Genomic DNA, 26,571 nt, shown 5'->3' on the forward strand with positions numbered 1-26,571 from the left:
TCTGAATCCAGGGGAAGGAGCCTCTCTTGGGTCTCCCATGTAGGTGCAGGGACCCAAGAACTCTGGCCCTCCTCTGCTGCCTTCCCAGCCCATAAGCAGGGAGCTGATCAGAGGTGAAGGAGCTGGGACTCCAAACCAGCAGGCGACATATTTTAATGATAGTATTTGAAACCCAAGGAATTCTATATTATGGATTGCCTCCCTAATGCAGAAGCTGAATTTTGTGCGACAGGTATTTGGCTTACTGTTGAGGAGTTCTTCCATTTGTGAAAACACAAATGCTATTGCATTTTTCATGTGCATTTCTATAAATGGAAGCCCAGAGATGATTTTTAAATTTCAGCATCTCAAACTATTTATCCTTTTTGTATAAGTTTGGAGAATAGGATCCCAAAGCCTTATGATTCCTATATTCTCTCTCTCTCTCTCTCTCTCTCTCTCTCTCTCTCTCTCTTATTTTTACTCATTTTAAGGCGACACTAACTTCTAAGTGTCATTCAGGGACACTTCTAAGGACTGCACTTAGGTCTTGGATACTAGAAATCTTTACCTCCTTCTAATACATTTTCCACATTTAGATTCATAATCTCATTTCCACAGAACTCAGAAAAGCTCACCTGCCCCATGTATGTGTAGATTAATAATGTGCACAACACACTGGGTAAAATCAGGTAACACATTGAAACTGGTGCCATGACACAGACGGTCAAGTCTTTGCTTGTAGTGCAAGCGTCCCACATGGGTGCTGGCTGGAGTCTCGGCTGTTCTGCTTTTGATCCAGCTCCCTGCTAATGTGCCTGGGAAAGGAGTGAAAGAGCTCAGTTCCTTGGGCCCTTGTACCCATGAGGGAGACCTGGAACGAGCTGGTGGTTCCTGGCTTCAGACCAGCTCAGCTCCAGCTATTGTGAGCAGATGGAAGATCTTTTTCGGTCTCTCCTGAATTTTGCCTTTTAAATAAATACATACATAAAAAAAAGAGAGATTACAGATGTCAAACTACTTAACACATTAAGGTATGGAGATGGGGGATGTTTTGGAACCTTCAGGGTGATGAGCCTTATCTAGTATGACAGGCTATGGAAGCTAAGTGTGCAACATGAGAGGAAGTCCACTGTTCAGAGTGCTGACGTCATTGCCTTCAGTGGTTTGAAAGATGCTATTATCAGTGCTGAACTCAATACTGCTGCTCACATATGCATTTAAGACAATTAAATGCCAGAATATTGTTTATATCAGAATAAATGCAAACAATAACCACAGTATCTGCAATTCACCTGTATTCCAAGACAGGTATTTGAAATGATAGCTCCAAATGAAAACAAGCAATTAAATGCCCCTCTAGAGGTACGTTGTAAATGCCTGCTGACAGATACAGTGAAGAGATTCAAAGGATAGTAAATGTATCTCATGCAATTTAAAGAACTGGTTTTCTAAGTTCTCCCAAACATTCCTCCCAAACATTCGAGCAGCAGACTTTTAAGAAGGCAAAACTCTTGTGAATTATTAGAGTCACTGAGAAGTTCAGGTTTCTGGCCTCAGGCTAGAATTTCAAATTGTTCTGTTCAGCTAAATGTAGAGTGTTAGAGGGGTTTCCAAGCATACAGAAGCTTTCCAGTGATCCCCCGCCCCTCAGCTGCATCCTGGTGGTTCAGCGGGAACCAGGGACCGGTGATCCAGCACTGACAAAGCTTCTAGCAGCCTCCGGGGAGGAACCCCAGTGACTGAGCTCTGGGTTGCTCACTGGGATTGTAATGGCTAATTCAAGTCTTTAGGAAGACCTAGCTTTATTGGCTAGACACATAATTTCTGGTCCAGAGTGAGTGGTAGGTTGTTAAAAAAATAAATTTCAGTTTTATTGTAAATGACCCAAAAACGGGATGGGGAGAAATACAGAAAAAAAAAAAAAAAAAACCAACTGAGTAGTTGAATGGTGGAAAAAAAAAATCAAATGAGTTAAACTGTTCAACAAGCAACTGATACTTTCATATTTTGAAAGGTTAACACTTAGAAATGACGGGATTTTTTTAAACAAGTTTGCCATTCATTTCTCCATATTCATTTTCCCATGAGTGTTAGCTTTGTCAGATTAGGGGACATTTTCAAAATAAATAATAAAACCTGCAATTAATGCAACCCAAAGGGTCACGATCCCAGAATTCCTTTTCTTATTTCAGATTCTTGGGGTGCTAGCTCTGATTTTCTCTGCAGCAAAACAAAGAAAACAAACAAAAACAGCGCTACATCCAACAGCAGGATTTCAGCAAGCTTCCATAAGCCCACAGCTCTCTCTGACATTAGCTCGCAGCGGGCAGGTGACTAAGCACGTGCTCACCGCTGCCCCATCATCGCATCCCATCAACCTGCCGATTTTACTCTCCTGTCGGTTTGTGGGCTTTTCCTACCTGGCCAGATAAACATTTATTTTTCCCATTTTCTCCAGGCAAGACAACCCTGAAAGGCTTTCTTTCTTACCAAGAAAACAGAATGCATTTCTGATTGGAGTGACAGGAGAGAAATATCCAGTTACACCGTCCCCGTATGTGAGTCTCCGGAAGAGTACAAGGCAGCAGGGTTGCTTCACCTCCTGAGTGCCCACACTCAGGCTCAAGAGCAATTAATCTCTCTTTGAAAAAGATGTACTCTGAGTTTCCATAAATTACATGAACAGGTTGCTCAGTGGGTGAGTCATTACAAACAACAGCGGCTAACGCTCAGGAACAAACCTTTCCCTTACCTGGGAAAGACAAGGGTCCAGAAAAGACTTCATTGGCTTTGACAAAGACTACATGCTTAAAGAAGAAAAGCTTGTCTCAATTCTGTCATTAGGAAAGGTAACCACATACGTGATGTGCAAACACCAACGGGAAGCAGGAAGTCAATGAGCAGGAAGGAGAAAAGCACTTTCAAACAGCCTTAAAAGAACATCAGGGAAAACAGCAATGAAGATTAAAAAAAACACTAGAGAAATTGAAAGATTATTCTTCCTCTGTCTCTCCCACATTTTCCATCTTACAGATGGAATTTCCTGTACAGAGGAACAATTCTATACGGAGACAGAACAGAGGAGACCCGAATCCCAGGCTCTTTGAACCCAAGGCATCTGCAGGCACAAGAGTTAGTTTCCAGAACATTCTTTTCACTATTTTCTTTTGTGTGCAAAATGTTTACATTTTTCCTTTGTGCACAAAATTTTTTCTTAAAAAAAAAAAAAACCAAAAAAAACCAAAAAACCAGAATCTCACCAGTCAAGAAAAATATTTAGCAACCGAGGCAAAGCCGTCACAGTCAAATTTTCACCTCGAGATTCTCATCTTAGGTGTGGGAGGCGAGGGAAGACTCTCGGCACATCAGTGTGAACCTAGAATGAGGAGAGGAGGCGTGGATTCTGCCAAGTCACCCACAAATCCGTATCCTGGGGGGGCAGTGTGCAGTGCCAAGCTGTGCATCTGCACGTGCTGACCCAAGCAGTGCCGTGGCTGGGTGACGCTCGACTCCCACGTCCGTGTGGCGCTCTGAGGGCGGGCGAGGCAGGCACAGCCTCATCGCAAACACCACAGGTTTGAAGGCAACAGACCTCTTATCCAAGACCTGACTCAGCCAGCAGCAGCCTTTTCAGCTATCCAAGGCGACGGCATGAGATCACACAAACACTAACCCTTGTAGTGCAACTGTTCACAATAACTGTGGCGGGATACGAGCACCATGACACAGCGCTAACAGCCCCTCTCCATGCCCTGGCTTCTGCCCCACTGCTCAACCAGCTGACATTGCATCATCTATCCCTTGTTATCCACTTATTTCACTGTGATTTGATTCTGGCATGGTATTATCCCCTTTAGGTCAAAGACTGTAAGGCAACGAGGCGAGCCACTGCTTCCTTGGGGAGAACGGATTAGCAAGGATACATGCGAACACCCTTTTCCTGAGAAGGACTGGTCCAGGCTGGTTCCAGCGAGCAGAGAATGAGAGACCCCAGCATAGCACAGAGTTCCAGTGAGGCAGGGACAAGCAGCCACCGCTGGGAGCCGCTGTTCAATATTCAAGTGCATTACCTGACACGGGTGTAAGGCAAACACATCACAGAAAGCTGAACACCTTACCTGGGCCATCTGCCTCTCCAGCTTTGATCGGGGAATATCATCAAAGTAGTTTTCATTTCTTCTCCTCCTTGCATCACCCTGCATGATAATGTGAGGAACGTCTAGGGAGCCACCAGCGGTGTAAGTGCTTTGGCTAAGTGATGGAGACAACTGAGGAGGAGTGTGATTACCACTGGGTTCCTGAATGGAAATACATCATGAAATAAATACGATGCTCCGCGGCTAGCCTTCGGTCTCACAACTGCGAAACACCAACAAGACACAAACCCCTGGGGAGGTGGGAGCTGCTTTTGAGTCAACTGCCAAGCACGGATGACAGTCTGCCATTTGGTTAAAGGGAGTCTACACGTCCTGTCCTCCCCACCCCCCATAAGCATTTTGCCCTGAAGGCTCAAAATATTGGGAATCAGGCTTTGTTTGCTTATACCATCTCAGCAGGACACATGCCTGTACCGGGAATCTCTGACACCATCACGTGTGTTTACAAGGGGGTCTTCCTGTGGGCAGAGGGCCCTCACCATGACGGACACCAGCCCGAGAACATGATCATGGGACCCAACGGGTCTGGATCCTCTGCCACAGGGTGTTCTGACGGGAAGACCCAGGAGAGGACCCAGAAGGGCAATGCTGTTTGTCACACGGACTGCAGAGCAACGCACATAGCGACAAAGGGTGCTCAACTTGAGGGGAGCTGGCCACAAGTATGACCACCTGTACAGGATGCTGAGCTCTGCTGTCTGGGGCCTTGCTCAGCCTGCTAGCCATGTGTCCTCCCGGGGAGCTGGGGGCGGGGGCTGACTTAGACCTTCTTGGAAAGATGTAGGTTCTGCCCCTTTTCCTGGAAATCTCTTTGGCCTGCATGTTGTTCTCCTAGAGTTGGACGTTTAGAGAGTGAGTACAGTACAGCCATGGCACCCATGGCTTCCTCTAGGGCTAAGGGAATAAAGGAAGGTAAGACCATAATCCTTTTCTGCCAAATTTTCCTCCAGCATACACAAGGCTCCTCTTTCTGAGGGGCAAAACCAGTCTTATTTCTACCTTCCCAGCTCCCAAAGCCCCTGAGTAGCTTCCACTTGGACATTGGGAATCCCAGTGTCCTGATTCTTTCAAGAATCAGCTTCTTGCATGGCTCCCTCCTGGAGCCAATGCACCTGCACCTCCTGACACCTTGGTCTCTTCTCTTCTAGAACTCACTCGGACTCAGAATCTTCACAGCTCCTTTGCCAACTGCCCGCCACCACCCTCGCAGTAGCCATTCAGTTACGTGAAAAGCCATGCCAGTCCCTCATCTACTATTGGTGATACTCTGACACCTGCACAAAGGGAATCGGAAGAAGCAAGTGCAGGACAAACTCTAGAGAACAGAACGGAGACTTGCCAACTTGCCTGGGAGAGTCTAACTTTGAGAGGCAACTTGGGAAGGCTCTTCTGAGTGTCATGCAAGTGGGGCACCATGGCTACTCCTTTCTGCTGCCAATCATCTCTCGCTTTCCCTTCCTCTCTGTCCTTCCTTTGTGCCTTCTTTTTCTTCCCCTTCCTCGGCTGCTTTCCAGTTTTTCTACTCCCTAGTCCTACAGTACAGCTGCAGCGGAGTTTATTAAGTAAAGTTTTAAGTTCTCTGTTCTTAAGTTTCTTTTTTTATTTTTTCAGGAGTGGGTAAAGATGGACAGTTTTCAAGTCTTGACAAACAGAAGACCCTAAGGTTAATTTTGAATTGATCTTTACTTAACTCTGGCTCTTTATTGATTTTCTTTCTATGGGTTTGAGGAGTCTGACAGAAAACTCATTTCCTTTCTCTTGGTGTAGACAGGAGGTGTGGGATAGGAGGTGGTTCCTAAAGGTGGAGGTTGGCCAGCCTGAATTCCATTACAGATGCAGATCTAGAGCTCAAAAGTATCTAACCAATCACCAAAGCCAAAGTTTGCTTAAAAACACAATCAAAAGGGGGGAAGCTTATTTATTTTTTAGACATAGATAAGGTAAGGTCCTTGGGCAACTGTACTCCTTGCCCAACAGTGTTTGGCTACTTTCTCTGCAGGATGAGATGTTGGGGGCCAAGGATAGAGAGCAAAGGCGCCTGCTTGGCACTTACCCTGAGGGTGATGGAGCGGGGGGGCTTCTGCGGAGGCTCTTCGTGCAGCCTGTCTCCCAGAGAGGCCAGAATGCGTTTTCTGTGGCCAATCAAACTGATTTTTAAAACCTGAAACAACATGCATTTGGGTTAAAGATTTCACTTGAAAAAAAATTTTTTTTAAATGTCCTAAAACAGGAGGAGTGACAAGAGATGGGGCTGGGTTAGCCCCACGCCGGGGGGATGTGGCGTTGAAGTCATTGTGATCTGTTGAGTCCCCAGAGGGGAAGGGACAGCTTTCTGCAAGGAGTTTGCGGGGGCCGCTGTGGGTGGAGAGGGGAGGCACCGAGGGCTCTCCTCGGACTCCCACTGTCCCTCAGAGTCCCACAGTAACTAGGACACCTTTTAAAAACACAAACCAAGTCTTCCCTCCCACCCTGGTTAATGGGCTGACATGATGGCTTCTAACATTGAGTGCTGATCTGGCTCCAAGACCCTTAGACCTGGTTGTCCTCTGTCCCTCTCCACCCATGGCCCTTTGTCCCGTCCATGGAGGACACACAGTCAGAGCGGTCTCCTCTGGGCCTGGAACACCTTTTGCCTGTGCCACGGGGGAGCTCCCCCGCTCCTTCTTTCGTCGGAAATGCTGCATGCACCTTCTGGAAGTTGCTCAAACACTGTCTCCTCTGAAAGGTCCTCCCCCAGTTCCTCAGGGAAGGAGCTGTGCCTCCACTCTCTTTGCACTTGACCCCACAACACCCTCCCTTCCCCCCCTCCTTTTTCACATCATTCTCTGAAATCATTTAATTTCAGGTTGTGATCCAGGCCTCCCCATGGGAGTTTCCTGTGAGAACAGAGCACAGGTATGCATCTATCAGTATTATAATAAAGCAATATTCGACGTAATATATGCTCAACTAATATGAAACAATGAGCGTCAATAAGGACAAAACTAGCAACGAGGGTTGGAGACAAACACTACCTATCTGGGGGTGGACTCAGAGTCTCCCCCTGGTGGTTTCTGAGTGTGATGGGAGGCTGGCAGCATCTCCAGCCCACAGAGACCCTCAATCCCCAGCCCTGTTCCTGGTATTTTACAAATACTGCTCCCAAATTCAGTCTGGATGATCTGTCTTTGTAGACAGAGTTTTCTCAACTCACAGTTGGAGACACGAAGGCTCATGGTGGTTACACTGCCTACGTGAGAGCCAGGATTTATTCTAAGGTGGATACTGAAAAATTTTGGTCATATCTCTAACAATTACACATTTCTAAAAAGCAAACATTACAAGCCTATTCAGAAACCTACTTACTCCATTCATGTCCATGTACATACAACAACTGTTGCTGGGGACCTAGTTTTCAAAGTAGTTACGACTTAGGTCAAGATATTCCTTCACAAGTTTTGTAGGGAAAGGAGGGTAGGCATTTGTTGGGCAGGCATCTCATGCTACCTTGAATTTTACTCCCTTCATTATTAGTTAGCCTAATGACCTTTCTGCCTGAACTGATTTTGATTCTAATAGTATCATGATCTGCCCCTTCGTATCCTCCTCACCCCATGGCTGCTGCTGCTGCTGGGATGGCGTTACCCAAGGTCCATATGGATATGCATCGAATCCTGGTGACAGTAGAACCTGCTGCCTTCTGCAGCCGATCAGTCCTAAACCCTCCCAGCTTGTAAACCTAAAAGCAGCTTCCCTTTCCCATGGATCATTTTAGTTGCCATTATTTGGATCTTTTCCTCCCCTATAGTAATTGCTTAAGATTTGTTGAAAAAAAAAAGTTCACAATATGGAAGGTATAAGTGAATCAGCTTTACATCTGAACAGGACACTGTGGCCTGCTCTGAGGGCCTCTAGTAAAATGTCTATGTTTTTATAAACCCACCAGATCACGAATGGCCTTTTAGCTGTGGTAGGATGAGAACCGAAGCCGACTGTAAGATCTCTTAATTGTATTACAGCAGTTAACTCAAAGCCCTTTAATCTTGGAAGAGTGGCTGGAATTATTTCTCTCCAAATTCCTGATGCTACGGTTGTCCATGCAGAAACCCATTTGCCATGCTTCCTTGCCTCTGCCCACTCACACTGCCCTGCGTTGTCTTCCTCCATGTATGTTAACCAGCTTGGCAGATCACTACCTGGTAGTTCAGCAGCTGTGCAAAGCTGAAAATCTCACTATGCACTGCTTCTAATTTCTAGCCGTTAGCTTGGTACTAGACCCAATGTCGAAGAATGCATGCTTTTTCCCACTCACACTGCTTAGCCACCAACAGGAGGCAGAGTTTTCTTCCACATGGCCATTCCTTTGTTGCTCCTTCCACAGAAAAACCAACAAAAGTGCCAACAGAAACTCATCAACTCAAGGTGATGATTCATGTCAGCTCCACTCAACTAATTCACCGTATCAACCAGAAATCAGTCTATGTGACCACAAATACTGCCAATAATGACCATGGATTGAATATTTTCTGTGCTCTAGCAATCCTTGAAATTGCCAAATACATGATGCAAGCACACGAGTAACTCATTCAATCCTTATATAATATGATCAGTCCCATTTTAGAGATGCAAAATCTAACACTCAGAAGCAGTGAGTGATTTGTGTAACACTACTTTTTCTGGCTATTATTAACCCCTATATCTTTTGGCCTTAGCTACACTTTTTGTTATGCCATCACAACTTTTTTTTTAAAAGATGATATTTCTTATGTTGAATTACCATGTCAAAACATGTATTATGGATTTTGGCCATCTGAAAATATTAAATTTAGTGTTGGGTGAGAGGCAAAGCCCAAAAAGAATGAGAAACCCTCATTGCTCATGATTTAATCCAAACTGCAATGGTGGAATGGACGAGAAAGTGTCATTTGGCTTCAAAACTCCAGTCCAACAATAAGATATCCAATTGGTAGGCGACAGCACAGAGAATAGTCCAAAGAAAGATAGACATCATGGAAAAGCCAAGTCCAAAGGCAACTGGGTTCACCTTGAGTGAGAAGAGCTTAATGCTGCATCATTTCTTTTTTTTTGGGGGGGGTTATTATTTTGTGAATAATACTGGGGGGTTAATACAGTTATATTCAATAATTGTAGATTACTATCCATGTGAATAATTTTTATAAAACATATGAACCTTTGAAAACCATGATATCATACTTAAAATATATTAATTGAGAAGTATTGGAGATTCAAATGCAACCAAATACAATGGCATAAATGAGAGCAGGGCCTTTTCCTTTAGACAAGACATAGTATAGTAAGTAACAATTTTAAAATAAAAACTTCTATTGATGAATCAGAATTGACCCTAAAATTTCTTTTTAAGCATTAACTATCTCTCTCTCTCTCTCTCTATTAGTTCCGTATCGTTTCCTTAATATATCTGATGTAAAAGGGGATTTTAAGGGAAAAGCCCCACCCAGTCTCCCACCCACCCCAGGTCCCAGATGTGGAGCATGCTCTGAGGGTCTTGCTCAAGTGGTTTTGATTCTGAATTGCTGCCACTCTCACCACTCCAAGCACGATGAGGTCATTGGAGAATCCACTGATTGACATAGTCCATCATAGAGTCTCCATTTGCCCAGTATTTTCATTGCCAACATATAGCTGAGGTGGTTGATTGACTTGTTCTGTCCTCTGTCTTTTGATGGTTAGGGTTCTGAGTCCGGAAGCTCGATTGGGGGGATCCCCAAAGAAACCTTGAGGTGTTCCCAGACCAGCTTCTTGTATGCATTAGCAAGCACAGGGCCAGGCGCAGTCCATTACCCTGATCAGCCGGGGGTTGCAATTGCTGGGTTGGTTCTGTTTCCATCCCTGTCTTCCACTGGAACCAATGGGTGTTGCAGTCCAGCCTGTTTCTGCCCAGCACATACTCAACCCTCACATAAACCAGTGGGAGCTGCAGCCCAGCCGGAGAGACCCACAATAACCCCCACCTGGCCTGCCCCCTACCCTGGTTTGCCAGTATGTGTGGCAGACTAGTCCAGTCTGTCCCACATCCCCTTCTGCTCTCATACATGTCAATTGGTATGGGAACCACGTCCCATCTAAACAGCTCAACTATCCAGCCTTCACAGATGTTGTTGGGTCTCTCTCTGTCTAGCTACCCCAACCCCTGTCCTAGTTTTCGTGCCCGCCCGCCTGTAGGGGATGGTAACCCAAGAGGGAGAAGCCCACTATTTCCCTCCCAGGCCACTCTCACTCCCAGATTATGCACTCTCCAGGTGGTTCTGTGGTTTAACTTGACAAAACTAGCCCCCAGTGACAACTTCTGCCAGCTGATGCTGGATACACATTTTTCTATGCACATTTTTGTATGCATGGATTTCACTAAGTTTTGGGCCAAAATAAACTTTTTAAATTCCATATTACATGGACTTTTTATATTATTACTATTTTATTTTATTATTTTTAAGATCTATATATTTTTATTGGAAAGTCAGATTGACAGAGACACACAGAGGCAGAGAAAGATCATCCAGTTGCTGGTTCACTCCCCAAGTGGCTGCAATGGCTGGAGCTGAGCTGATCTAAAGCCAGGAGCCAGGAGCTTCTCCCCATCTCCCACACAGGTGCAGGGTCCCAAGGCTTTGGGCCATTCTCAACTGCTTTCCCAGGCCACAAGCAGGGAGCTGGATGGGAAGAGGAACATTCGGGATACAAACCGATGCCCATTGGGATACTGGCGCATGCAAGGCTAGGTCTTTAGCCACTAGGTTATTTTGCTGGGCCCTACGTGGACTTTTAGAACTACCCTTTTTACTTTAAGGCTAAAGAACGTTTCTACATGGCTAACTCCCAGGAGACATTTAAAGAAAGCGTATTGCCATAGTATTGCTCTAAAGACACATTTTTGTAACACAGATCATTCCCGGCATTGTTGGAAATTTAGACTGCGCTTTTCTGGATATCAGACATTTCACATGCTTTACAAAATCCTATTATCCTCCCATTTCCATTTTTATTGTTGTGTTTGCACAGACACAACACGAGAAACACTAAAGAAAACCGTGCGAGTCATGAAGAAAAGTCATGTAGCGACAGTCTGTCTCTTGGTCCTGCATAAAATCTCAATCCATTTATTGCCGGGCTGAGCTGAGGCCTCCAGGGAGGCTCACAAATCTGCATAATGTTCCTGAGCGTCAGGTTTTGCATCAGTTACATTCTGGAGTTCAGAGGTAGCCGACAGATGTGAAATGGCACACGCAGCTGGAATTCTCTGGAGATGACACATGCAGTGATGCTGGGCACACGTGGTCCCCGCCGACATCACCCTGGGACCACAAGCTCGTGGTTTTTTATTTAGTGAGGGGAGGAAAGAGTTTCATCTTGTCCTTGGAATCTCCTTCCCTTTTCAGGGGAGTATATTACGCCTCCTTTCCTTCCTGCTTGTTTGCCAACTGGAAGTCACCCCCACGCAGGTCTATGACAAGGCCTCTTTTTAACTCATCCGCATGGGAGATAAAGAGTAATGCTGTTCTTAGTTGCTCAGGGTCGAAGTAGAGTGCTTTGTTTCCATCTGCACAACTCAGTTACAACTGAATGTCAAACTTTCACCCTTTGCCCTGTTAAAAATTTCTAAACACCTTTCCTTTGAAACCAGACAGGCAAGATTCATGCTTGTGGATCAACCTATTCCAACTCCCTAAATCCTAGAAATCATCACTTGAACTTGCACTTGAGTTTTTGAGACACATATGGAAAGAGAGGTACCTGCCTCCAACAGTCCTCACCCCAAATGTCCCCATGCCTGGGACTGTGCTGAGCTAGGGTCCAGCTCAGGCCCACACCAGGAACTAAAAAGTCAATCCAGGATTCCCACATAGGTGATGAAAACCAAATTCCTCGACCCGTTCCTCAGATCTACATTAGCAAGAGGCTGTCACCGAAAGCAAAGCAGGCACCCGGACATGGGATACAGGGGTTTCAATCAGCATCTTAGTGGCTAGACCAACACCTACCCTGCATCTGATTTTCGCTGTGACAATATTCTTGTTTGTTTTTTTTTTTTTGCTGGCCACAAACTAGGTTTGCCACGCTATGCTGGCTAGAAGGTTCTTGATGGCAGAAAGTCATGACATTTGGTGCGTCCCCTGACTCTGCTAGCTGAGCAGTGATGGTAGTCAACAAACATTGATTGGACATCTTTCACATATAATTAAGTTTTATGCAATCTGTGAGTCCCAATGTACCAAAAATATCCATTCTTCCAGTGCTATCTAGGAGATGGAAAATATACAAAGTATGTGCCTGTGCATGAACACGCATGCGTGTATACATCCGCTCGTCCACACATGTGTGTGTTTCCACATCTTTATCACCCACCTATGTCAAAACAGCCTTCCTTAAAAAAGGATTTCTGTGGACTGAGAATGACTAGGCTTCTTCTTTGGGAATTATAAAGCACTGAATTAAGTCATCATTTCTCTTTTAAATATAATAGAAATTTAAACTGTGATTACATTATCTTTGAATTGCCCTAAAGGCATTATTTTGAGTATTATTTCTGTTATCTAAATTCACTAGTACAGATATCTCTGTGTGGGTTTTAGATCAATAATCTTACCTTTCATTTTCCAACCCTCTCCTTTATTATCGCTTCCTCTCATAGGTACACCTCATTGCACTTTTTAGAACATCCTGGGCCCCTTTTTTTTCACCAGAAGCTTGCAAGGATGAAATCAAGACCCGCTGAAAGTATTCCTTGCTCATCTTCAATGACATGGACCTCTCTGAATTTCTCTAGTATCTGTGGGTTGCTGTTGATGCTAACACGTCCTGGCATGCAAAGGTAGCTCTCCCTCTCTGTTCCTGTCTCCTCAAGCAGACTGCCTGTGCTGTAAAGGCCCATACAGTATCGTTGCATCCTAGGGTTCCTCCAAGCTGAAAGCACCCAAGTGTATCTCTGGGGTGCATCCCGAGGATGTCAACTCTGATCTTTGAGGTCAACAATAAAGCAAGCACGGGAGAGGTCTCTGAGAGGCAGAGGCAGAAGGAATTGAGCACCTGTGTTTTCTTGCTTTCCTCCCCAAGCTTTGGCATCCTAACTCCAACACGTGGTCTCATCTAGTAATTGTGCAGTTAACCCGTCTCGCATCATCTGCAACTTCTGAAACCTCTACCACTTCAGTGAAAAAAGCCCCTGTGACTGGGTTTTTCTAAGTCTTCTTTTTGTTCGATGAGTCCTCTTTCTAAACAACTGCTTCTAAAACAGCCAGAAGGTAAATCGGACAGATCCCACTCAACTGCATCTCCAGGAACCTCCAGGAGGGAATGATGCTCCAGGGTACACAGCTCCAGAGACAAAGACAGTAGAGTGAGGACTGGGCTCCTGCGTTTTCTGAATAGAGCTTGTCTCAATAAATAGGAAACTAATTATGAGGAAATGAGATAATCTTTGCAGAGAAAGAGACCTTAATGGTATAATTACCCCTGAACATGGAGGGGTTTGGAGGTACAAAGCCTTCTTTTGAAATCAATGTGATCTTGGGTTTGTTTGTGAAGCTCTCTGAATTACCTCCTGATGAAGGTACTAATTTTCTGATTACACTTTCACATCAACATTTCTCCAGGAGATTACAGAAAAACCACAACAAACCAATCAATTGCTAATTTCTCCATAAGTTAGGTGAAGTACAGCTTCCTGGGAGTTAGGTTTTTTTTTTTTCCTCCCCCTCCAACTCCCCAGAGAATTTGCTAAGTAATCCAACTGGTGGGATTATTGAGCGAAAATTGATTATAAAATAAAGTGGGAAGTATGTGTAATATCCCACATCTGAAGTTACTCTTGAAGATGTGACAAAGCGCTAATAGTATTTGAAAACTGTAACTCTCTCTGTGGTATTATTAACAAACTGAATCTTAAGGAGTTGAGAGACTGCTGTTTTGTTTCTATTTTTGCTAATCACAGAGAATTTTCACAGTATTTTTTCACTTTGTTATTTTCAATTTGAGATAATAAAATTTAGGATCCATTCTATAATATGACTCATGCCCCCCAGTATTGCAAATGAAATGATAGTTATCAAAATCCATGTAGTGGGCATCAGAAGTATAAGGCAAGTCGCTACTTGGAATGTTTGCCTCCCATATTGGAGTGCCTGAGTCGGTCATTCCATCTTTTTGCTTTTGTGCACATTGGGATGTGGCCCAAGTAGTTGGTCAACCACATGGGAGACTCAGCCTGAGTTCTGGCTCCTGGCCATCTTTGGTCTGGCCCAAAGAGTGAACCAACAGACCAGAAATCTCTGTGTCTTTCCGGCTTTTCGATACGTAAGTAATAAAGAAAAAGAATGAGTAGATGATGAAAATACTTTCAACAACTCATTATTAACAAATCCATATAATGCAAAGCATGTGAATATATCCACATTTGCAGAGAGGCTTCTGGACAAACAAAATCTCAAGAGTTAATCTTAGCCATGGGGGCCTGGTTCTTTTTTGGATCCTAGATGGTCTTTCTGCTCTGCCTTGTTTCTTGCTGTTAAGCCACTTTCACGGCACATCAGCCCTCCATCAGAGGATGAAAGGGGTAATACATGAAAAAAGCCAGTCAATTATGTTGCTTCTCAGCAACCTGATAGAAGAATTCAATGGGAGGAGAGTTAGGAATCTATCTGAATCTAGTTCAAATTATGGTTGTAAACATGCATCGATGGCTTTTGTTTAGCCTAGTTATCCTAGTGTGTTTTAGAATTGAGAGTTTGCCCATTTCAGCCTATGAATGGAGGGGGCAAGGATGTTACAGATGAACCCCTCCCCCATCTGTTTTGAGGAAAGCAGATGGAGTTAGATCCAAGGGCAAATTCGGGATGATGGCAGTGAAGGACCCATTTCTCATAATCCCTTTTCTTCCATCATCCCCACCTCCAGACCACTATAATCCTTTTCTTTTCTCCTCGAGGGTCCCATAAGAGAAAAAATCCTATACACACATTTGAATGCCTAACATGAAAAAAGACTGACCATATTGGGTAGTGGTGAGGACGCAGAACAACTGGAACTTTCATTGTGTCAACAGGAGTACAAACGGTAATGTCACATCTTATCAAACTGCTCGTCTCTTCAAAACATGGCTGTGTTGGGGCTGGCACAGTGGCTCAACAGGATAATTAGTGCCAATATCCCTAAGGGGACTGGTTCTAGTTCCAGCTGGTCTACTTCTGATCCACCTCTCTGCTTGTGGCCTGGGAAGGCAGCAGCACCACATGGGAGACCTGGAAGACGCTTCCTTCTGGCTTCTGATCTGCTCAGCTCAGCTTCGGCCACTGCAGCCATTTGGGGAGCCATCTGCAGGATGGAAGATATCTCTGTTTGCCTCTACTCTTGCTAAATCTACTTTTCAAATAAAAACAAATCTTTGAAATATGAAAATATGGCTGCTTTAAAAAATAGAAGCTAATAAACTACTCCGTGGTAGCAACTCAAAACAAAACATATTTGGACACAGATTTGTACGTGAATATTTAAACATTATTCATGGTGTCTGAAACCTGAGCAGTATAAATGTCAAGTCAACTGGCCAATGTGAGAGTTTCTGTTCAAGCCATGGCATACTGCTCAACACAAGGAAGGAACTGACACATGGAGCAGCATGAACAGACTGCCAGAGCTATCCTCGGTACAATAGTACATGTTGTGCAGTAAGTCTAGCAATTCCGGTGTTGTAATACAGTGGATTAAGCTGCTACTTGCAACGCTGGCATCCTATATCAGTGCTAGTTTGAGTACTGGCTGTTCTGCTCCTGTCTTAGGTCTCTGTTAACGTGTCTGCAAAAGCAGCAGAAAATCGCTCCAGTGCTCGGGCCCCTGTCACTCACATGGCAGACCTGCACGGAGTTCTGGGCTCCTGACTTTGACTCAGCCCAGCCTTGGGCACTGTGGTCATCTGGGGGAGAGAACCAGCAGCTGAAAAATTGGTGATCTCTCTTGCTCCTTCTCTCGGCCCGACTCCCTCTGTCTTTGTCAAAGAGAGGACTCCTCATGTAAGGCCGTCTGCAGGAAAGTGGATCAGTGCAGGCAGGCTCTGGGTGAAGCCTCTGAGCTCTGTGATCACAGAGAGGCCCTCTCTCTGCTCTAAGGCTTCTTGCCCTGGTCGTGTATTGATCCAAATAAATGTCCCGTACAATTACAAGACCCGTGTTCCAGAAAGTAACACTTGCTGGGTCAGTTTTCTGGGCACTCAGGTGCCAGGAAAGGAAGTGTTGAAGGTAGGAGGTGTGGGGCACTGATTTACAGTTAGAGACTCCTTTCTGTCAGCAGACTGGAACTCCAGAGATGCTGTTCCCTCCTCAATTAAGCATTAAATCAATTCTGCCGAGGCTCTTGGAGGCATGGGTCTGAAGACTGGGGCTCAGTGTTGGGGGACCTGAGTGTGAGCCCTAGCTTTGGCACTCACTACCTATGACTTGTGGTCAATTGTTGACAATTTCCCAACATCACTGAAGTCATCCAGATGACAGGGTTAGAAAACAGTGCTTACCTGTTCGTGTTACGGTCAGGAGTCAATGAGACACACGCAAAGCACTTGGCATAGTGCCTGGAATAAAATGAGCCTCAAAAAGCTGCAGTGTCACCCAGTGACTGCAGGAAGCCTGGCTCCAGAGCTGGAAGGGCCAAGCTCACTGCTGGCACCCGCAGCTCGACAACAGGGCACAGCTGCCAGGGCAGCTCGCGAGCCGGCTGGGGGCCTTCTCCCTGGCAGCAGCCTGCTCACCAGCCGCCAGTGTCCTCAAACTTCAGTGATCTCATTCAAAACAAGCTTGCACTGAACTACATTAAGATCTTTTTCTGTTTTGTTTTGTTTTTGGACAGAGTTATTGGTATGAGGTTGACAGACCAGAAGAATGTCTTAGATACAGTGTCCTGGATTCAACTAAAGCACTTGATGAGGGCTTCATTATCAGTAAGATGGTGGGCTACGAGTGACAAAAATTAAGTGGATTCACAGCTGGCTGCACATCTACACCTCAAAGGCATGATGAACGGCTCTGTCACAACCACGGGGCCGCTGATGGAATGCCGCAGGGCTCTGCCCCTCGATCCTCACCTATTCAGTATTGTTATTGATGGCGTCAAAGTAGACATCAGAGGCACTTATCAGATTTTCCTGTGACATGAAACCGTGAAGGATGTTTAACATGATAATAGGCCAATGTAAAATTCCAAATTCCCTCCACAGGCTAAAAGGGCCACACTGACACCAAAAGGATGCAATTTAATGGAGAATAAATGCAATGTCCCATAGTACGGTTCCAACAGACACGGCTTGTGTAAGTTCCAGATGGGAAGATGGGACTTTCCCACAGTTCAAAGAAGTAGCTGAGTTTTTAATTGAACACAGGAAGCGATTCAGTGGAAGCAGTCAAAAGGAAGGGCAGAGGAGAACATTTGTACACATGATTTTACCTTACCATTTCAACCTGCGCTGTTGGAAATTATCCCCACGATGGAAATAAATAAAATGACACCGAGGAATTTGAGAAACTGGTCAAAATGACGGCAGCATCAGCAAGTGAATCCAGTTCTAAGTTTATGAATTCATGCTATTTTTTAAAAAAGACTATTCTACTTGAAAGGCAGAAAGACAGAGATACTGAGAGAGCGAGACATTTCCCATTCACTGCTTTCAATCCAGCAAGGACTAGGTCAGGGACTTGACCTAGGTCTCATGGGGGTGACAGTCATTCAAGCACTGAAGCCATCACCTACTGCCCACTAGGGTGCCCCTGAGCAGGAAACCGGAATTAGGGACTTGGCTATGGGATATGGGTGGCACTGCTACACCAAGTAGCTACCCCCTAGAGTTCATGCTCTTTATTTTCACTGTAACATGAGGCCACTTCTCTCCAGGGAGACCATGCGACTCAAGCAAGGCCACTTGAATTGAAGCTGTTAACATGGAGCCTGGCCCATGTCTCTTCCTCAAAAGTTGCTGGTTTTCCTATAGCAAAGCTGGGTGCTCATTTGAAAGATGTGTGATAACACAAACCCTACAGTCCATGCTGTCTTTTCCAGTTAGCAGCCCATATAAAGACTCCAACTATTCTGTCAAATTTTCTCCCCCTACTCATCCTTATTCCCAAATCTTTTATATCAGAAGAGGAAGGAAGCCTTGGATGAGGTAGAGAAACATACGGGCCAGCTGACACCTACAGTAGTCACGAATGACTCCCAGATCATTAAGACTCTTTAAAAATTAAGGCAACTTTCCACAGTAGTGGCTCAAACTAGTATATTTGCATGATAAAACTTCAATCACCTTTAGACCTTTAGGATAATAAAATGCATAGAGAATCTACATGTTTTCCACTTAATTACTTAATTTAGCTGATCTTATGATGAAAGTGACACCCCCCCCCCTTGCTGGGATGCTGTATACATTTCCCCTTGCTCAGTGCTGTTACCTGCTGGCCCTGAATTCCTTCCTGGCTTTCCAGAGTGCTGCACTGCACCTGAGTCATGCTCCATGTAGACCATTTGTCACGGGGCCACAGTGCTGCTGCAGAATGTGGCTGAGTGCCGGCAGAGTCCCAGGGGATTTCGCTCTTTGTAATAAATAGGTCCTTAGGAGTGGTTGGTTGTCATTGTCTTTTGCACTAAAAACCAAGAGCTGACAACATTGGCTCCCAAAATTCCAGTTAATGGTGGTCCGACTGTAAAAAATAATGTTAGGGTGGGATCATGGGCTCCTTTAAATTTTATTTCCCTCTTTCTCTCGGCCTTGGCCAAGCTTCCAGTCACACAGCTGGAGAAGGGGGAGTTGTTAGGGGCTGAGGATGCTGGGTGTCTTGTTCTGGGAAGGGTGAGTGAGCCGACTTGCGCAGTGGACATGCTGAGAGCCTGCACTGTGAACTGCTTCATAAAACTGTGGAGAAAAGTGATGACACTTGCTTTAAGGGCCACACCCTTCATCTTGCAACAAGACGGGACCCTTCCATTGGGTTTGTAAGACCAAATATGAATACCCTAGTGAAAGTTTTCTTTTGAAATGTCTTTCATCTCAGCTCCAAGGCTAAGCTCAAACAAGACTTCTGTACGAGGGGAGACTGCCACAATGCTCCTAGCCATCCACCTGCTGCCACCTGCCTGCCATCCATTTGAGATGCTACAGTAGGACACTTAGATTCCTTCCAGGACCACAGACATCTTGAAGACGGAAACAAGCTTTATTCCCTTTGCACTCCTGACAGGTAGCACATTAGAAGGTAGTTCAAAACCAAATCAGACTAGACCAAAGCAAAGAAATCCCAAAACAGGCAACAGCAATGGAACTTTTGAGTGGCAGGATCAAACTAGCCATTTTTTCTTGAAAAACAAACCTACCTAGCATATTGAAATACTTTTGATTTCTTTTGTTTTCTAAAAGCCACACTGCTAAGATACAGTTGACAGGTAAAAAACTCTACAGACTTACTAACACCACTCGATGAGCCGGGGGGAAAGAACGCATCTGTGGAAAAATTCTCACCACTTCAAGACCTAGGCCATAAACAAATCCAGCATCTCACCAAGTTTCCTCCCATCCTCCTTATTACCTTCCCTTTCTCTCTTTCTGATAAGAACACTTAACATAAGACTGACCATCTTGGCAGATCTTAACAAACCAGTGTTGTTAGCCACTGGCATTATGCTGCATAGCGATCTCTGGAACTCACTTCTTTTGTATGCCACAAACTTCGTGCCTTCTGAGTATCACACTTTCAAATTTTGTCTCCTCCCACCTTCAGGCCACTGGAAACCATCATTCAACTCTCTGTTTCTACAAATTTGACTATTACAGACTCCACGTGGAAGCCAGATCATGTAGTATTTGCTATTGCAGTGCCAGGCTTACTTCACCCAGCTCCACCTGGGCAGCCATAAATGGCAGGATTATCTTCTTTTTCCTTTATGGATTCATTTTTTTCTGTTTTCTTTTTTTAAAGATTGATTTATTTTTATTGCAAAGTCAGATATACAGAGAGGAGGAGAGACAGAGAGGAAGATCTTGTGTCCCGATTCACTCCCCAAGTGAGCACAATGGCCGGAGCTGTGCCGATCCGAAGCCAGGAGTCAGGAACTTTGGGTCATCCTCGACTGCCTTCCCAGGCCACAGGGAGGGAACTGGATGGTAAGCGGGGCTGCTGGGATTAGAACCAGTACACATGTTTGATACTGGATAGGATAGTGAGAAAATTTTTGAATAATTAATGATATTTTGCTCAAATAAGCTGATACCTAAAAAATCTTATAAAGTGACATTAATAAAATTCATATGGGATCCTGGCGCATTCAAGGCGAGGACTTTAGCCACTAGGCCACTGCGCCAGGCCCATCACCTTTTTTTCCTTATTAACTCCTAAATTTCTTGGCTATTAAAACAATGCTGCAATGAAAAGGAGAATGCAACCATCTCTTTAAGATCCTGAGGGACCAGTGTGGTGGTTCACTACCTGCAAGCACTAGCATCCCATATAGGCTCAGGTTTTGGTTTGTTTCCTGGCTGCTTCACTGCCAATCCTGCCCCTGGGACCCTGCACCCATGTGAGAGACCCAGAGGAAGCCCCTGGCTCCTGGTTTCAGATCGGCTTGGCTGTGGCTGTTGCAGCGATTTGAAGATACAAGCTCTTTCTCTTTGTAGATCTGCCTTTCTAATAAAAATAAATCAATCTTCAAAAAAGGAAAGAAAAAAAAGGAATCCTGATTTAAATTCCTATGAATAAATGCCCATAAAGTAGGATCATATGTAGTTCTATTTTTGGTACATCTGTTTTGTATGCGGGTGCATGCAAGCTTGTTGATTAGAATTATGAGTTTCAAAATGAAAAAAAAAACACAAAGAGTAGCAACTCTAAGAAACAGGTGCTGAATTCTCCAACAGAAACGCACTTGCCAATACAGTTCATCAGAATTTACAAGTCTCCACTGGCTACCAAGAAACAAATAATTTAGCATTGTTCGCAAATCACAATTGTCAACTGAACTCATTACTGACACATGGCATCTGCACAGACAGGAGTTATCCATTTTTGTTATTCTAAAAATATTTATCTGAAAGGTAGAGACAGCGAACGACCCCTCATCTGCTGGTTCACTCCCCACATAACCCCATCAACCAGGGCTGAGTTAGTTGAAGCCAGGACTTTCACCTGGTCTCCCACACGGGTGGCAGGAGCCGTTGTCCACTGCTTCTCCCAGGTCGTTAGTAGGGAGCTCAGTCAGCAGCAGAGCAGGACTTGAGGCAGCATCGATATGGGACGCCGGCATAGCAGGGAGCAATTTTACCCAACAAGCCACAATGCTGCCCCCTCCTTTTCATTTCAAGATAATTGTCAAATCAAGCTGGATAAAACAAATAGATGACACAAAATTGGTACTGCACCTGTATGTTTTCCTAGAATGATAATGTGGGGCATGATAATTAACATATTATTATTCACATAATGGGCATTCAGTATCCCTGAAAATGCTACAGTAATATTACTACCATGCTTACTGATCAATTTTTTCCATCATTGCCTAAACAAAATCTTCCTGAAATCCTTGGCTTCGGTTTCATGAGGTCAAGTAGCTTCCATTATTTTTTATTTGCTTGAGAGACAAACAGGACTCCAATTGCGGCTCATTTCCCAAATGCCCTTAACAGTGAAGGACACGGTAGGGTCAGAGCCACAAGAGTGGGGACCACAATCATGGGTGGCAGGAACTCAACCAGGGAGCCATCACGCGCTGTCTCTAGCCCTGGCAGGAAGCTGGAGAGAGAGCCCAGAAACAGAGCCTTACTGACAGGAGATGTGGGAGTCTTAACAGCTAGATTAAATACCTCTTATAAATTCTTGATGTAGCGTTTAAATACCAAAGTTCACTTTGAATATGTTAAAAAAAACTGGTTGTCGGCCGCAGAATTATTCCAATCTTGATGTTTAAAAGTATTTACTAACAGTCAATTCAGGCCAAATACCTCAAATGTTGAAATCCCATGTTGGGGCAGGCAGGTAGCAGTTAAGAGGTAACTTTGGGACACCCACATCCCATTTCAGACAACCTGGGTTCAAGTCCTGGCTCTAATTGTGGTTGTAACTTCCCACTAACTCAAAAGGTGGGAGGCAGCAGGTGGTAAGTCCTGTGGTTGGACCCCCATCATTCTTGAGGGAGATTAGGATTGAGTTCCAGAAACCTGGCCTTGACCTGGCCCAGTTCTGAGCTGTGCCCTGGCAGATGGACACCTGTCACCAACAAAGAAAAAAGAGACATCATATTCAAAATTCTGAGGATGAAGGTGACTTCTTTTCCACAACATCTGTTTTTATATATATTTAGTCTTATCTCTCATCAAGGATCATTTAAAAATGTATTTCTGACTCATGAATGTGACAAATGTGTTGAAGCCACCCTGGGGGAAAACAATGATTGCAGGTAAAACTGCAGGAGCCTTAGCCACAGTGCCTCTTAGGGAAGCGTCAGATATGAGAAATGCTAATTAAGGGATGGGGGAAGAGGTGCCACCTTTCCAAACAACATTTAAAACACAAGTATTACTAACACGGTGGTTTTATGAAACACTTGACTCTTACATAACCATGGCTTACTTTTTACTTCCCCAAGAAGTCTGCATTTGGGCAAATCAAAACTAATGTAGTTCTAACTTTTTTAACTAGTTGTTTGAGAGTCAGGGAGTGAGGGGGAGAGAGAATGAGACACAGGGTAAGCACACGTTCTCACCTGCTGAATCACTCCCCAGATGCCTGCAGTGGCCGAGCCTGGGCCAGGCCCAAGCCAGGGATCTGGAACTCAATCAATGCAGGTTCCTCCCAGCGGTGGGTGCCATGGATCCAATCACTTAGTCAACCTGTGACCCCCAGGGTTTGCAAGAACAGGAAGATGCAATCGGAAGATGCATCAACAGGAAGATGCAATCGGCTCGGCCAGAACTGGGAGACTGAACTCAGGCAAGGCCACCCACCTGGGTGGCAGTAACCCAGTCATCTGAGCTGTTACATCTGCCTCCCAGGGTCTGCTTTTGCGGCAAGGTAGAACAGGCAGTAAGAGCCGTGTATCAACCTCAGGTACTCTAATGTGGGACTCGGGCATCTTCACACTAAACACATATCCCCATCTTACTTTTAAATTTGTAACACTGCAAGTGTATGTGTGTGTGTGGGGGGGGACTTGGGTGAGGAGGGGAAACCCCAGAGCCAATGGAACTGTATCACCAGAAAAAAAAAAACCCACAAAACACTGCACTCATTTATGACCAGTTTTCGCAGAGGATTTTATAAGCTATTCATTTTGATATAAAAGGGATTACATTCAAGAGTGTTTACACATAACATTTGAATTTAGTCTGTAGAATGGCCCCACGGCTAGTAACTTGTGCATCTCTGGTTAATTGGACTTAATGCCAAGCAATTTATTAGGAAACTGGAGGATTTGGATTCAAAACTAAGACTTTGCCTGATGAGTTCAGCTGGCCTAGTGGCTGAAACAGTGTGAGTGCAGAAAGTCTACTTCATTGTCAAATGAGACGCACGAATAACCCCCACGACATACTTAATATTTAGAAAACAACATGGCTAAGTGTAAAGATATCAGTTCTTAGAACTGTACCTATGAAATAAAAAAAATCAGCTCTCATGTTTTTAGAAGCAGGATGCATTTTCTAAGGCTTAGCATAAGTATCTTCTGTTCTTTATATGTCTGATGAATTATTTCTTAGGAAGAGTCCTTGCTTCCACGAGCCACCAGATATCGCCCTGTTTCTCACAACTGGATACTTTTTGGAAAACGAGCAATTCCTGCATCAGAAATTATAAACGTATCTTCCTTCCACAAGCACTGCTCTTCCTAGTGTTCAAGTTGCAGCTAGGATAAAAATTTAGGCTGGTCTCCTCAGCCTACGTTATTTCCCACATGATGCAGGGGACGTAGGCCAGAGACCAAAAAATATACATATTATATATCTCAACACCACAAGTCTTCAGGAAGAAAGCCCAGTCTGCCAACACTTCTGTCTTCACAACACACAGGCTGATCAAGACCTAACCTTTTAGGGAACAAGGGAACGCAAAAACTGAACACAGAATTCTATTATCTTTCTCACTTAGAATGTGAGACACTAAGGGAAGAGATCTTGTTAAAGAGCCACAGCATGTGTTGAAAAAGTTAGTTTCCATGGCTTGCAGCTGGTATGCCGAGAGTCACCCTTTGGTGTTGGGGGTACAAATAATACAGCCCGTAATAGCACATATACATTCACCCAGTGGGGACACAGTGAGGGGTCATGGCACTGGCTAATATTCAGTTGCCCAGAAGCACATAGAATGAACATGGCACCATGACGCCCAGGAGGACTCCCTGGTGTGGTGGGGAAGGTGGTGCAAAGGAGTAACTTAAGCCTAGAGTGAAAGCATGAGGCAGGGAGTGATGTCCTGTGCCTCGGAGCTGCAGCCATCCTCAGGGGGAGACGGGCTTCAGGAATGAGCAGGTGTTTCCCAGGTGGGGAAGACCAGAAAGGAACCCCAAGGAAAAGGAGACTTCAGGTACAATGGCCCAGAGGCATGCAAGAACCCAAGGACCTGGCTTGCCCGCACTCACATCCTCATCAATCTGTGGGAGGTCAGGAGGCTGTGAAGAGGGGTCCTGGGCAGGTTCTTAAGGGTCTTTTAAAAAGAAGGTGGTCTTCAAGTTCATGAGTTAGACAATACGAGTGAAGTTCTTGGAACAATGCCTGGCATTGTTCCGGCCCAGGGAACAGAAGCTGTCTTTGGCTCTGCTTCAGTGGATGGGAAATTGCATCAATTCTTAAAAAAAGTTTATTTTAGTTTTATTCGAAAGTCAGATATACAGAGAGGAGGAGAGACAGAGAGGAATATCTTTCGTCTGATGGTTCACTTCCTAAGTGGCCACCATGGTTGAAGCTGTGCCCATTTGAAGCCAGGAGGTCAGAACCTCTTCCTAGGCTCCCACATGGGCGCAGGGTCCCAAGGCTTTTTGGGTTGTCCTCGACGGCTTTCCAGGCCAGAGCAGGGAGCTGGATGGGAAATGGGGCTGCCAGGATATGAACCGGAGCCCATACGGGATCCTGGTCCATGCAAGGTGACGACTTTGGCTGCTAGGCTACTGCACCAGGGCCAAGTTTTAAAGAAGAGAGAGAGGATGGAGTCAGAAGGGGCTAGCACAAAAATTGTGATGTCCATGTTGAGAATGGACTATCATGAGCAGACATGGTCCACAAGGCCATGAGGGAAGTTATCTGAGGGAAGATAGGGGACAGGAGTTCTATTCTGTGCCCTCGTGTATTCCCAGTGGCCAGGACAGTGGCCACCAGGGGTGAGGGCTCCACACACAGCCTTGGAAGGATTAAGCGAGTGGTGAGTGGGAGAAGGCAGCACTAGCTCTGAAAGGTGCTTAGGCAGAAACAGAAAGGGTGGTGAGAATTGCATGCAGGCGGCCAAGGAGGAGGATGGTGGTGCCAAAACCTGCAGTCCAGGAGAAAGGAGGAAAGGGCAGTGAGGAGGAAGCTCTGTGAGTAGCACTACTCTGCAGCTGCGGGGGTGAGAGGAAGAGTGGCCACGGGAGGGTGTTCACACAGACGCTGCACCTGCCATGCTCCAGGCACACAGCTACAGGCTTTCTCTGCTGCTGCATTCCATCCCCACACACTCCGAGTTTGGTGGTTCTATCCTTGTTTACCGTGGGCAAGCTGAGGCCCAAGATGACATACTACAGGTGGCAGAGCCCAGATTAAAAACACACACCCCGTCTGCCAGAAACTCTGCATTTTCATTTTTTTTTCATTCCATCAAACTGCCTCTCTTACTAGAATGGACACTTGGAGTCTAGGATATTCTCCATCTAAAAAGATTGGGAGTGGTAATCCTTTGCAAGAAGCTCATAGCATACTATCTGTGAATTTTATGCTTTGTTAATACTCCAAACTCATCTACCTCATTCACAGGGTTACTGCGAAGAACTGAACAACACGTGAACATTTAAAGAAAAACAAACTAGGCCCAGTACTTTAGCCTAGTGGCTGAAGTCCTCACCTTGCACATACCAGGATCCCATATGGACTCCAGTTCTAATCCTGGCAGCCCCACTTCCCATCCAGCTCCCTGCTTGTGGCCTGGGAAAGCAGTCGAGGCCGGTGCAAAGCCTTGGGTTCCTGCACCTGCACTGGAGACTGGGAAGAGGCTCCTGACTCCTGGCTTTGAATTGGCATAGCTCCCACTGTTGTGGCTACTTCGGGAGTGAATCAACAGACAGAAGATCTTCCTATCTCTTCTCCTTTCTGTATATGTGACTTTGCAATACAAATAAGATAAATCTTAAAAAAACACATAAGCTATGACATCAAAAACAAGGTGATACAAAATGAGATGGAAATGCATTCAGAGACTTGTAGTGAATTCTAGAA

The 26,571-nt window shown here is 45.0% G+C and overlaps 1 protein-coding gene across 4 annotated transcripts in view; it reads right to left on the bottom strand.

Annotated features, from left to right (window-relative positions):
* ANKS1B (ankyrin repeat and sterile alpha motif domain containing 1B) overlaps positions 1–26,571 on the bottom strand; it is a 1,050,054-nt gene that overhangs the window by 65,846 nt on the left and 957,637 nt on the right. For all 4 annotated transcript variants that reach the window (XM_036492291.2, XM_036492289.2, XM_004583128.3 and 1 more), the window contains exons 18-19: positions 6,193–6,300; positions 4,101–4,280 (exon numbers count right to left, since the gene is read on the bottom strand). In XM_036492291.2, the coding sequence (XP_036348184.2) occupies positions 4,101–4,280; positions 6,193–6,300 (288 nt within the window). The remainder of the gene's footprint in view (positions 1–4,100; positions 4,281–6,192; positions 6,301–26,571) is intronic.

The sequence above is a fragment of the Ochotona princeps genome, chromosome 15 (genome assembly GCF_030435755.1).
Source record: "Ochotona princeps isolate mOchPri1 chromosome 15, mOchPri1.hap1, whole genome shotgun sequence".
In the NCBI taxonomy this organism is placed as follows: Eukaryota; Metazoa; Chordata; class Mammalia; order Lagomorpha; family Ochotonidae; genus Ochotona; species Ochotona princeps.